This window comes from Neofelis nebulosa, chromosome 1, assembly GCF_028018385.1.
Source record: "Neofelis nebulosa isolate mNeoNeb1 chromosome 1, mNeoNeb1.pri, whole genome shotgun sequence".
NCBI lineage: Eukaryota > Metazoa > Chordata > Mammalia > Carnivora > Felidae > Neofelis > Neofelis nebulosa.
The window spans coordinates 33,286,373-33,299,686 of NC_080782.1; the positions used below are offsets into that span (position 1 = coordinate 33,286,373).

General features: G+C 38.8%; 1 protein-coding gene across 1 annotated transcript; it reads left to right on the top strand.

The window, feature by feature from the left end:
- The first annotated feature begins 498 nt into the window (after positions 1–498).
- CARD6 (caspase recruitment domain family member 6) lies at positions 499–13,014 on the top strand. Its single transcript, XM_058718403.1, has 3 exons — positions 499–1,640; positions 2,747–3,304; positions 9,772–13,014. Exons 1-3 carry the CDS (start codon positions 1,358–1,360, stop codon positions 12,015–12,017), a joined length of 3,087 nt encoding a protein of 1,028 aa, XP_058574386.1. The 5' UTR covers positions 499–1,357; the 3' UTR covers positions 12,018–13,014.
- The last annotated feature ends 300 nt before the right edge of the window (positions 13,015–13,314 follow it).

Here is a 13,314-nt window from a genome sequence, read left to right on the forward strand (position 1 = left end):
TAAATTGTTTTGTTTTCAGGTTCTTGTGAACTACATACCTATAAATAAAAACCACCCAGGTAGTTTTTTTTTAGAAAAATCAAAATGAAGTCTGCTAATAAAAACAAAAACTATGAAATATTAAAATAAACAGGAGTGTTTAAAGTAGAAAGTATGAATTCCTCTGTCATCATATCCTCAGAATTAACCAGTGTTACCATTGGGCTATCTCTCTCCTGACTATGTTCTTTTAAATCTATATCTACATATGCATATAATATATGTATGCTATGCACATTTTAATTTTTTAAACAAATATGGGATCTTAACTTGCTGTCTTTCATAATGATATATCATGGCTATTACTAGCTGTCAATATGTATAACTCACTTCATCCTTTTTACTTATTTATGTATATATTTTTTGTTAAGTAAACTCTGTCCCCAATGTGGGGATCAGGATCATGACCCTGGGATCAAGAGTCGCATGCTTTACTAAGCCTGACAGATGCCCTGCTTTCGTCCTTGTAAGCCGTTCTTTTCTGTTTCACTGTTGATGTATCAACATTTATTCCACAAATGCCCACTTTATTTAAATCTTGGTTATTTAAAATTTTTCTGCTATTATAAATAATGCTGTCATGAAGATTCTTACACATGTATCTTTGGGCCTTTGTCTGATTATTTCCTTAAGAAATTTTCTAGAAGTGAAATTGCGGAGTTGAAAGGTATAAATTTGTATTATTTTTTACTTTTAAAGTGTTTATATATTTTGAGAGAGTGTGTGTGTGTGTAAGCAGGGGAGGAGCAGAGAGAGGGAGAGAGAGAATCCCAAGCAGGCTCCGTGCCCAGCACAGAACCTGATGACATGACGCTCAGGAACTGAGATCATGATCTCGGCTGAGATCAAAAGTCAGACACTTAACCGACTGAGCCACCCAGGCACGCCTTAATTTGTATTTTTATCTATCAGCATTTATTTATTTATTGCTGCATATTGCCAGATTTCTCTCCAGAAAGAGTTAATCAATTCATTCTTATCACGAATAGAGCTCAGAGCAGGGAATACCTAGTCCAAACTAAATTTCAGGAGAGACTTCTCAGAGGAATTGACACTGGGGCTGAGTCAAAATGAGACTGAGTCAGGTGAGCAAAAGAGCAGATAAATAATCTATAGGGAGGCAGGCCTGGCTGGGTTTAGGGCTGGCTCCACCCCCCACCCCCCACTTGTTTGTACTTGCCCTCTCCAATGCTAGATATCTTTGACCTGTTTAATCTTTGCTGAATAGAATTACTCTTTGCCATTTTTTTTAACTTGTATTTATTTACTGTTGGAACAGTTTCAAAATCCATTTCCTGGTCTAGAGGACACAGGAACAATGGCTGCCAGGAGTGTTCCTTCAGAGATCATAGAAAAAGAACGAAAAAAGTTACTTGAAATCCTCCAACACGATCCTGATTCTGTCTTAGATTCGTTAACCTCTCGGGGGCTGATTTCTGAGGAAGAGTATGAGACTCTGGAGAATGTTACAGATCCCCTGAAGAAAAGTCGAAAGCTGTTAATTTTGGTACAGAAAAGGGGAGAGGTGAGCTGTCAGCATTTTCTCAAGTGTTTACTTAGTACTTTTCCAGAGTCAGCTACTGTTGGTGGCTTACAAAATGGTAAGTTGGATTTCTGTACTTTTTTGGGGGCTAAGAGTAGGAGTGACAAGGCAGATTCCCTGAAAAAAGAACATTATTGCCTTTTGTTTTCATTTGTCTTTCTACTGGAGATAATTTTCACTAGCATATGAAAAAGGGGAAAAGTGTCCAGGATTTTAAAAGTAGGGAACAATGTATTTTATTGGTTTAGGGGATTGATAAGTTTTTGTTCAAACTGTATCCAAAACTTGCAGTTTTTTAGTGCTAGTATAAACTTATTATTATTATTCAATAATTATTATTCAATAAGTAAATTCATGGATATTTTACAACCCCAAGACCAAATGCTGCATCTTTCACTTAGTATAGCCATTTTGGACATATCAGAAAAGTGATTTTGTAGCACACCTATATGGTGGATCAGTAACTTCATTTTTTTTCTGTGATAAGAATACCTGCAGAAGCCTACTCTTCTGAAACAATTCAAATGCTAATTCTTCAATGTTTAAAGATAATTAGTGGCAGATGAGGGAGTAATTCTTCCAGAATGGATTTTTTAGTGACTCTGTACATTACTACCAGAGACAGATGTAGCTCCTTTTTCTAAAAATCTAAAAAATATTGAAGATTATTTCAAGAGGTATTAGAGAGGTAGAGGTTCAGCCAAGAAGGTTCATGTTAACAGTCTGTAATGTAGGACAAGACCCATGTGCTTAGAGAAATAGATATTATTTCTAGAACTTACTATTCCAAATTAGAGCTATTTGCTTCCCAATTAGAAGTTATTAGGATCAGATTTCATCAGCAATGGCCCTAGGAAATCTGACTTGGTTTTGGGTCACAGTAAATCCACAAGTCAGCACTATTCATAGGATTCAAATTTTCTGTTTCACTCATGTACTCTGAGTTTGCTATGAAGAGCCAAACTTTTGAGCAAGGTAGGAATGTGATCTGATTTTTTTCCAGTGAGAGAAAGAATGACAATTGACTTGTTATTTGTCTGGGAGATGCTAGGTATTCTTATCCTCCAGTTTTGAAATAAAGAAGAGAGATGATGCTTCGAGTTCTTTTTGTTAATTTGAAAAAACAAAATACCCCCCCCCCCCCAACTTTCTTGTGCTTTTCAGAATTTTTAAAACATGAGAATATAGAACCTCTTCAAGCTATCGGGATAAGCAAGAATTCAGAAGATGTTTTTTCCTCCGGAGAGAAACAGCCCGAGAATCCTGAAATCACAGTGTCCTTCAAAGAGAAAGAACACCTGGATATGGGAATTTCTGAGTGCTTCAGGGACACGAAAACTACTTATAAGGAAGCTGCTTGGTCCTCAAGGGAAAATGAGAAGGAATACAACACACCAAAAGGCATATTGCCACATTTAGTTGAGAACGTTAAATACGAAATTCCAGCAACCATTGAGTATTTACAGGATGGACAGAGATACGAGGAGCCAGATGATTCTTTGTACTTAGGAAAAGAGGAATATTTTGAATCTGTTGGACACTCTGAAGATGGAGAAACCTCTGTGGAAGAAGAGGATTATAATGACTCAGAGCACGGTATTTATAATGGCGAAGAGGGCGCTGCATATTCGGAGACCACACAGTTCTCTGATGAAGAACAGAGTTATGAGGATTCCGAAACTGGCATGTCATTCGCAGTGGAGGAGGAGAAAAGGATGGAAGGTATGGCCATACTATGTGGTACTTGGGCCACAACTTATTTTTAGGTTTCCACGACACAATGGGGGAAGGGGTAAGGAAAGGCACCAGAAAAGCAGCTACTCAGAAATTCCTTATGCCTCTCTAATTTGGAATTTCCTTATGGGTGGGTTTGACAGAGAGGAAGACCTAGGCCCTACAAAATGATGGACAATATAAGCAAAAATAAATACTGACTTCAGCTTACAGGTTTCTGCAGTCACCTCCATGGTACATATAAGTTGCTAACCACTAACTTTGCTCAAATTAAGCCTCAAATTAAGCCTCTTAAGTCATTTTAGTGCCTTTGTGACCAGTCAGAGGGATATGGAGATTATGGGCCTAACTACTCAAGTGAAAATCAGAGAGGAGCTTATAATAATTGGATAAGATCCCAAAATATTGGTACTTGGCTTGATCCAGTCATAAATTATCATCTTGATAAGGGAAATTATATTGGTATCTTGAATTGGAATATTTCTGAATGAAAATTCAAAATGTTAGAAATGCTTCATTTGGAGAGATATTGGCTATGAAAATAAATATCACCAACTTCTGAGCAGAGAAGGGAAAGAAACATAGCTATTGTCTCACACTCAGTCCAAATCGTGGGGATCCATCATCCAGTTCTAGGTAGGAGAGGAGTAATGTCCTCCTCATCACACCTTGTATTAGTTTACTACTGCTGCTGTAACAAAGTGCCACAAAGGAGGTAGCTTAAACAATAAACGACAGAAATGTGGCGTCTCAGTTTGGAGGCCAGAAGTCTGAAATCAAGGTTGGTTACTTCTGAAGGCTGTAAAGAAGAATCTGTTCCTAGTTTCTGGCAGTTTGTTGGACATCTTTGGCATTCTTTGGCTTGTAAAAATATCCCTCTTGTCTCCCTGGGTGCATTTCTCTAGGTCCTTAGGTCTCTAGGTTCTCTAGGGGTGCATTTCCCCTTTTTATAAAGACATTAGTCATATTGGATCAGGGCTCACCCTAATACTTCATCTTTACTAATTATATCTGCAATGACCCTATTTCCGAATAATATCACGGAGGTATTGGGGGTTAGGAATTCAACATAGGAATTTGAGGGATACATAATTTAACCTACAACACAATTCTTTTTTTTTTTTTTTCTTTTCAAATTTTTATTTAATTATAGTAAGTTAACATACAATGTAATATTGGTTTCAGGAGTAGAATTCAGTGATTCATCAGTTACATTCAGCACTCAGTGCTCATCACAACAAGTGCCCTACTAATAATATCCATCGCCCACCTAGCCCATCCCCTGCCCACTTCCCTCCATCAACACTCAATCTGTTCTCTATTGTTAAGAGTCTCTTGTGGTTTGTTTCCCTCTCTCTTTTTTATTTTTTATTTTCTCCCCTCCCATATGTTCATCTGTTTTGTTTCTTAAATTCCATATATGAGTGAAATTATATGGTATTTGTCTTTCTCTGAATGACTTATTTCGTTTAGCATAATATACTCTAGCTCCATCCGTGTCATTGCAAATTACAGTATTTCATTCTTTTTTTTTAATTAAAATATTTTAGTGTTTATTTCTTTTTGAGAGAGAGAGACAAAGACAGAGCATGAGTGGGGGAGGGGCAAAGAGGGAGAGAGGGAGACACGGAATCCAAAGCAGGCTCCAGGCTTTGAGCTGTCAGCACAGAGCACCACGTGGGGCTTAAACTCATGAACCACGAGATCATGACCTGAGCCGAAGTCGGACACTTAACCTACTGAGCCACCCATATACCCCATGAGTTCATTCTTTTTAATGGCTGAGCAATATTCCATTTACAACACAATTCTTGTTCCACCCTCATACCTTCCCAATCCATAGTCATTTTTAGGCCTCATTTTTTTTTTTTAATTTATTTATTTATTTTGAGAGAGAGACAGCATGAGCATGAGCATGGGATGGGCAGAGAGAGGGGGAGAGAGAGAATCCCAAGCAGGCTCTGCACTGCTGGCATGGAACCTGACATAGGGCTCTATCTCACAAACTGAGATCAAGACCTGAGCCAAAATCAAAAGTCAGATGCTTAAATGACTGAGCCACCCAGGCGCCCTAGGCCTCATTCTTAATTTTTAAAATTTATTTACATATTTCACTTATCGTATAGGGTTGACTTAATTATTCACTGCATAGTATCATCATTATACTGTGAAAAGCCCCGTGTCTTTTTATTCCCTTTTTCTTTATTCCCCATTCCCCTTATTCTATAGGTAACATTCTAATATTATGATGTGTTTCTTGCATGTTACTGTTTACTTTGTATGATCTTCTTTTCTATGTCAGTTATTTAGTGTAACAATAGAGCTTATCAAAATTCAGTTGCTTAAAACAATAAGTGTGTATTATTATTCATGTGTCTGTAGTTGGCTGGGCAGTTCCTCTGGTCTTTCCTGAGTTTTCTCATGTGTCTGTGGTCAGCTGGCTATAGACTAGTCTGTCGTCTTCTGGCAGTCTAGTCTGGACTTATTCTCGGACTAGATGGGGCATATTCTTACAGAGAGGACACAGGAGTATGAGAGAAGGCAAGAGGGAGAGAGAGAAAGAGACAGAAGAGAAGGCTTAGATTTAGTACTCTCATGCCATCTGAATTAGTTTCCTAGGGCTCAAGAAAGCACTACACAAGGGTAGCTTAGGACAATGGGAGATTTATTGTCTCATAGTTATGGAGGCCAGAGGTCTGAAACCAAGGTGTTACCAGGGTCAAGGCTCTCTGCAGGCATTAGGGAAAGAGCTGTTCCAGTACTCTAGTTTCTGGTAGCCTCAGTTATTTCCTGGATTTAAATGCCCATTTTCTCTCTGTGTGTCTTCAAATCACTTTCCCTCTGTGCATGTCTCTATTTTCAAATTTCCCCTTTTTGTAAGGACACCAGTCATACTTGATGGGAGCTCACCCTAATGACCTCATTTTAATTTGACCTCTGTAAAGATTTTGTTTACAAATAAGGCCACATTCTGAGGTACTGGGGACTTCAACACAATTTTTTTTTTTTTTTGGGGGGGGGGAGCACAATTCAACCCATAACACCATCACTTTTGCCACATTCTGTTGGCCAGAGTATGTCACACAAAGACAGTTGTGACATACTCAAGAGTTGGGGAAAACAGATTCAAGAGTTGGGGGGCGCCTGGGTGGCGCAGTCGGTTAAGCGTCCGACTTCAGCCAGGTCACGATCTCGCGGTCCGTGAGTTCGAGCCCCGCGTCAGGCTCTGGGCTGATGGCTCGGAGCCTGGAGCCTGTTTCCGATTCTGTGTCTCCCTCTCTCTCTGCCCCTCCCCCGTTCATGCGCTGTCTCTCTCTGTCCCAAAAATAAATAAAAAACGTTGAAAAAAAAATTTAAAAAAAAAAAAAAAAAAAAAAAAAAAAAAAAGAGTTGGGGAAAAATAGATACCACTTCTTACAAAGTAATATTGCAGAAATCCAAAATATATCCAGAAAGCCATTAATTGGGGCTATTTTTTTGCGATTAATCTAGCACCTTTAGTAAAACATGTCAAGGAAAGTTTGAGTAATAATGTAGTTCTGACTGGCAATGTAATTCTAGTAGCTAACCAATCCAGTCTAGTTGGCTGGAGGCATGAGGCTAACTCGGTCTTTTTCTCTGTAATATTTGTTTGTCTATGCAGCTAGGAACTCAAAAAAAAAATCCAAATGTATCTGATTCAAAGGGGAAACATCATTATGTTTTTTGTTATGTTAAAATTCATGACAAAAAAAAAATCACAGTGTCAAATCTAAGTCTCAAGAAGGCTTATGGTGTTGCTTTGTGTGCTCTGCACTGTATAAGGTCAACTTGTGTATAGACTATAGCAATCAGCTCCCTTCCCTTCCAGCTTACAGTTGAGTTCATCCCGTGGCAGGAACCCATATATTTACCGTTTCCTGTGCCCTTTCTTCCTGAAGATCTAAGATTTAATGTGATGTTGTTTCTGTTTAGCCTGAAGAATTTTTATTTATTATTATTATTTTTAAATTTCTTTTAGTGTAGGTCCATTAGTGGGAAATTCTCTTATTTTTTGCTTATTGAGAAATGTCTTTATTTTGCCTTCATTCCAGAAGGATATTTTTGCTAGATATTGAATTATAGATTGACAGGTTTTCTGCCTTCAGCACTTTATGGATGCCATTCCTGTCTGTTGGCTTCCATTGTTTCTGATGCTAAGTCTACAGTTATTTTATCATTGTTCCCTATAAGTGTTATTTTTTTACTTAAAAACAATTTTTTTTAGCAGTTAACTCTTATATAGTTAGATATGATTTTCTTTGTTTTTATCCCCCTTAGGATTTGCAGAATCTGTAAAAATTTTTTTAACCAAATTTGGAAAATCTTCAGCCATTATTTATCTAAATATATATTTCTATCCCACTTGTTCCCTCCTCTCTTTCTGACACTTCAAGTACATATATGTTAAAGTTTTTATTACTCTTCCATGGGTTCTAAGGCTTTATACATTGGACTCAAATTCAAGAATCTCCTTTCAGTAGGTGGCAGCTAAAATCATTTCTTTTTGCCTTAGCTGGGGTATTTTCATAAATTTTAAGTTTACAAACATATATTGGGTTCTAGATATTATTGCTTCTTAACTTTTTTTCTTTTTATCCATTTTTGTGCTTGTTGATTGTATCATTGTTGCTCTGTATAAGATTTGTTTACTCTGTTGCTTCTGGGTATGGTATCCAGATGAGCTCTGTAGTAGTCAGGAAAGACTAACAAGTCCTTACCTTGTCAGTACTTGGCCTGGGCTGTGTGGGTACCAGTTTTTGTGCTGAAGAAACAGAGGATTGTTGTCCAAAGGCAAAATAGGTGATAGGCAAGAGCAGGACCTAAAAGCTTTCCTGCAACCTAGCCTCTCACTGCCTCCCCTGGGAACCCTTTTTATTAGCCCCAACTCCTCCCTTACCTTCTTAGCCCAACACATATTCCACTTGAAGCAACTTTTAGACTGTCCAAGGATTTCTTAGTTATCTTTGTTAATCCTTGAAATCCATACCTTTCTCTCACTTCTGTTGTTTCTTACCAGGCTAATTTTATAGGGGATCCAAGAAGCTTATGCTCGTTTGCCAGGAGTAAATACTACCAGGAGTAAAAAAAAAGTGCTCTCTGACCTTCTTTCTCTAAGCACTATCTCTGTATTCCCAAGAAGTGGTTAGGAGGTATATTAGGAAATGGGAGATTAGGAGAAAGTAGGTACAGCACATAAATTCTGAGGAAACTTTAATGGACATAAAATCTTTCATTTCTCCAAACTGTAGCAAGAGATACATTTAAGAAAGAAATCAGGAGCACCTGGGTGGCTCAGTCAGTTAAGGGTCGAGCTTTGGCTCAGGTCATGATCTTGGGGTTTGTTGAGTTTGAGCCAATGTCAGGCTCTGTGATGACAGCTCAGAGCCTGCAGCCTGCTTCGGATTCTGTGTCTCTCTGTCTCTCTCTCTGCCCTCCCCACTCATCCTCTGTCTGTCTCTCTCTCAAAAATAAATAAATATTAAAAAAGAAATTAAAAACCAGAAAGAGAGAAAGAGAAAGAGAAAAAGAAAGAAAGAAAGAAAGAAAGAAAGAAAGAAAGAAAGAAAGAAAGAAAGACAGGAAGAAAGAAAGAAAGAAAGAAAGAAAGAAAGAAAGAAAGAAAGGAAGAAAGAAAGAAAAAAAGAAACCAGTTTCGGGGTGCCTGAGTGGCTCAGTCAGTTAAGCAGCAGACTCTTGATTTCGGCTCATGTCATGATCTCACCGTTCTTGAGTTCAAGCCCTGCATCTGGCTCTGTGCTCACAGCATGGAGCCTACTTTGAATCCTCTGTCTCCCTCTTTCTGCCCCTCCCCTGTACACACTGTCTCTGAAAAATAAACAAACATTAAAAAATATTAAAAAAACAAATCAGTATCATCCTAGAGAATTCCTCATACACGTGTGCATATCATGGAATATTAGCAAGGTTTTTCATCATTGCATACAAACATTAGCCAAAAAATTGGAAAACCTAAATGACCATCAGTAGACAATGGTTAGATAAGTAATGGTCCATCCAAATCATGAAGTACGATGGATTAGCTAAAAATGAATTAAGTCAATCTGTGTATGAACTGACTTAGAAGAATTTGCAAAGAATACCATTAAGTGAAACGAAGTCGAAGAATCATTTGTTTAGGATAATATGATTTATGTAAAAATAAAATAGCATCCACTGAACCAAATGATATATTTCTCTGTGTTCATGCATTACCTATATACTTGCATAGAAAAAGGATGGGAAGCAAATATACGTAACATATTGGCATCTCTTAGAAGGAAAATGGAATTGGCAGACTGGCAAAAAGGAACTTTCACTATATTTGTATCATTCCATCTTCTTACAATGAAAAAGTCAATTACTTAATTTTAAAAGTCAGTGAAGGTAGCTTAGATTCTGAATGTGACAGTCACTGAATATCTTTTTCCCTACAGAAAGAAAAAAGGTATTTAAAGATGTCCTGTCATGTTTGAACATGGATAGGAGCAGAAAGCTTCTGCCAGATGTCGTTAAACAATTCTCCTTAGATCGAGGATGTATGTGGACACCTGAGACTCCAGGAGACTTAGCCTGGAATTTCCTGATGAAAGTTCAAGCGCTGGATGTCACAGCCAGAGATACAATCCTCAGACACAAGGTTCTGGGTGAGGGTAACAAAGAGGAACTGCTGACTGGAGTAGAGAATTTGGAAATTAGAGACATACAAACCATTAATCCCTTTGATGTTCTTTGTGCATCTATGCTCTGTTCAGACAGCTCGTTGCAACGCGAGGTCATGTCAAACATGTATCAGTGCCGGTTTGCTCTTCCCCTGCTCCTGCCAGATGCAGAAAACAACAAAAGCATCTTAATGCTGGGGGCCATGAAGGGCATTGTGAAGAAGTGGTCAGCACAATCTTCAGGAGGGCCTACAGGGGATACAGAAAAGTGCCTGACTCTCATGAAGATGCCTGTCATCTCTTTTGTGCGCCTAGGATACTGTAGCTTCTCCAAGTCCAGAATCCTCAACACACTGCTTGTCTCTGACCAACTAAAATCACACAAAATCTTTCTCCATCAGGATTTTACTGGCCCGGTGTTTCCCCGGCAGATCTCTGACGGCCTGGTAGAGATAATGTGGCATTTTCCTGATAGCGATGGTCTAATGGAAAATCCTAGTGTTTTCCAAAAGCCTGTTGCTCTGGCCAACCTTCGTGGAGATCTAGAAAGTTTTTGGACACAGTTTGGTTTCTTGATGGAAGTTTCCTCAGCTGTGTTTTTTTTCACTGACTACCTAGGTGAGAAGGAGTGGGACTTGCTAATGTTTTTAGGAGAAGCTGCCGCCAAGAGATTCTACTTTGTCCTCAGTCCCCAGGCCCAGGAGAGTGAAGAGACACAGCTTTTCCAGACGACTCTGAAGTTGAAGCCATCACAGCTACTGTTTTGGAAGGGGGAGGCACCTGGGGAGAGAGGGAAGAATATTGAGGGTCTTCAAGCTGCTCTCCAGGAAGTGATGTCCTCTTCGCTCAGATGTGTGTCTGTGGAGGACATGGGCTCCCTGGCCAGGGAGTTGGGAATCCAGGTAGACCAAGACTTTGAGAACGTTCAGGGGATTCAAACTCCCCCTAGTGAAAATTTGTCTGGAACAGCTAAAGATGAGAGACAACAAAGACCCAGTCAGTCAGAAAGCTCATGTGAAAATCCAGCTGTGATGTCTGGAGAATCTGGGGCTAGCCAGAATCTCCAGAATTTCTACCTCCTCCCAGGATTCGTGCCTCATCTGGAAAACTGTCCTTTACCAACCAGAATTGGAGGGAACTTTAACCATGTTTCTTTGAAAGCCCCCTGGGTTACAGGCTCCCACTTTTGGTCAGAGCAGAGGTCTAAGTGGTTCCGTCCCTGGCCCTTTCAGAAAACAAGGGCCTATGGTCGAGGTAAAAGTTTTGGGTTTCGGTACTTCCAGCCCCAGAGATTTTATTCACCTGAAAGATTCACGAAATTTTCAAGAACTGCTTTGGGACATCCTATGACTAAAACAATTGGAGGACTACCAAGACCTGTGTCTCAGCATGTACACGCCTGGTCCAGGAGACCACAGACAACAGGAGCTCTTGAAAGGTCTGGGGTAGTGGTCTCCCAGGTAGGTCACTCCCACTCCCTGGGTCTGCAGCCAGCAGAAGCAGCTGGGAAGTCACAGCCTAAGCAAGGCTACACCCATAGAACACAGCCACCAAGGGCACCTGGGAAACCTATGAAAACAACATCCCATATTGAAGGTTTTTACCCTCAGGCCTTTCAACCAGCAGGAGCCACAAAAAAACCTTTAAGGCCTGCCTCTCATCAAGGAGCCAAACTGAAGACACAGGATGGGTCTTTAAATCCAGCCTTCCAAAGGTCCAATAGCAAATGCTTACCCAGCTCTCAGTTCAAACTGAGTCAGCCCAAGCCATCCCAGGTCAAACACTCTCAACCTGTGCCCTCTCAACCCAAACCCACTCAAACAAAACCCACTGAGTGCCACCCCTCCCACGCTAAACCTTCTCCACCCAAACCCACTCAGCCCAAACCATGCCCATCCCAGTCCTCCCAGTGTAAGCCTTCTCAGCCCAGGGCCACTCAACCCAAGTCATCTAAGAATAGTCCTGCACAGGCTAAGGCATACCATGCAAGAGCAGGGCCCAAGAAGGCTGGGAAACATTAAAGTGCTTACTCTAGAGACCTACGAAACGTATCCTTAACCCAGACCATTGCTCTCATGTGGTAACCTGAAGAAGAGTGGTGGTCATGGTAAGAGACCACTATTACTAGCATGACACAGAAAAAGAAAAGATATACACAACCTAAACGGTATCATTAAAACATTTGTAAGAATGATTTTTTCCAACAGGAAAGATATGAAACAATTAAGAGTAGAATCGAGGAGTAAATAAATGAACTAAATCCAACCTCGAGTATTAGGTGATATATAACCTGAATCCGAGGAATGGGGCTGTTGAGACCACCCCATAAAATAAGGCTCAGGCTGCCTGATTGTTGCAACAAAAATTGCTCTAAATGTTGGCTGCTCCAGAGGTGTCTTGGTCAAAAGTTTGTGGTCAATATCAGCCACTAAGCAGATAACCTTGTTTGTTTTGGGGATGTTTAAATCAACTTACTTGTGATAATAGTTCCAATTTGCTTGGATAATATAACTCTCTCATTTGACCCTTACATATAGAAATAATGAACTAACAACCAATGATATAAATTATTTTGCATTAACTTGGGTATGATTTGACTATGTTTTATACTTAAAATGTTTGTAATAGTTAAGATAATTTGGCTTATTAGAGGATCTTATACATTGTCCTCAAGATTCCAACTTAAAATGTATACTTGAGTTTTTAATTTTAGAGTTGTGACTTTTTAAGTTGAAAAGATTAAGATAGGTTTACAAAGCTTGTAAAAAGCATTGCAATGTTTAACAGAACTTAAGATTTACAAAATTTACAATTTTAATTCATTGGATTCATTATTATCCTAAACATACAGGTAAGTTCTGCTAATTAGAAGGATAAGTAAAAGGAATGTATTAAATTTAGAATATTTAAGCAAAGTTTAATTGTAAATGACATCAAATATTATTAAAAGGTCACTTTAAAGATTCATGTTAAAATTCACTAGATGTAGAAATAAAATAATAAGATTTGTAAATTGGATTAAGACCTCTGGTTTTTGGATTTTGATTTTTGAAAAATTAATACTAATTTTTAAGTACTAAAATAACCCTGCTTGTCTTTCCTGGGTTTTTTTTTTTTTTTTCTTTTTTGCCTTCAAGGACACCAAGGGAAAAAAATCATATTGATGCATAGTTAAGAAATGATCTTTAAAAAGGAATAACTAATCTCTGAGAACATTCTCATACTATAATAGGTATCCTTCATTTGTGCCTGTTTTAAGCAATTAATATTGAGTATTTAGAGGGTGCTAAATCTCCTAAGGTTATTGAAAGGATGAAG

Coding starts and splice junctions, on each gene's coding strand:
- CARD6 (XM_058718403.1), top strand. CDS start 1,358: ATGGCTGCCAGGAGTGTTCCTTCAGAGATCATAGAAAAAGAACGAAAA. Junction 1,641..2,746: donor TGTTGGTGGCTTACAAAATG/GTAAGTTGGATT, acceptor TGTGCTTTTCAG/AATTTTTAAAACATGAGAAT. Junction 3,305..9,771: donor GGAGGAGAAAAGGATGGAAG/GTATGGCCATAC, acceptor TTTTCCCTACAG/AAAGAAAAAAGGTATTTAAA.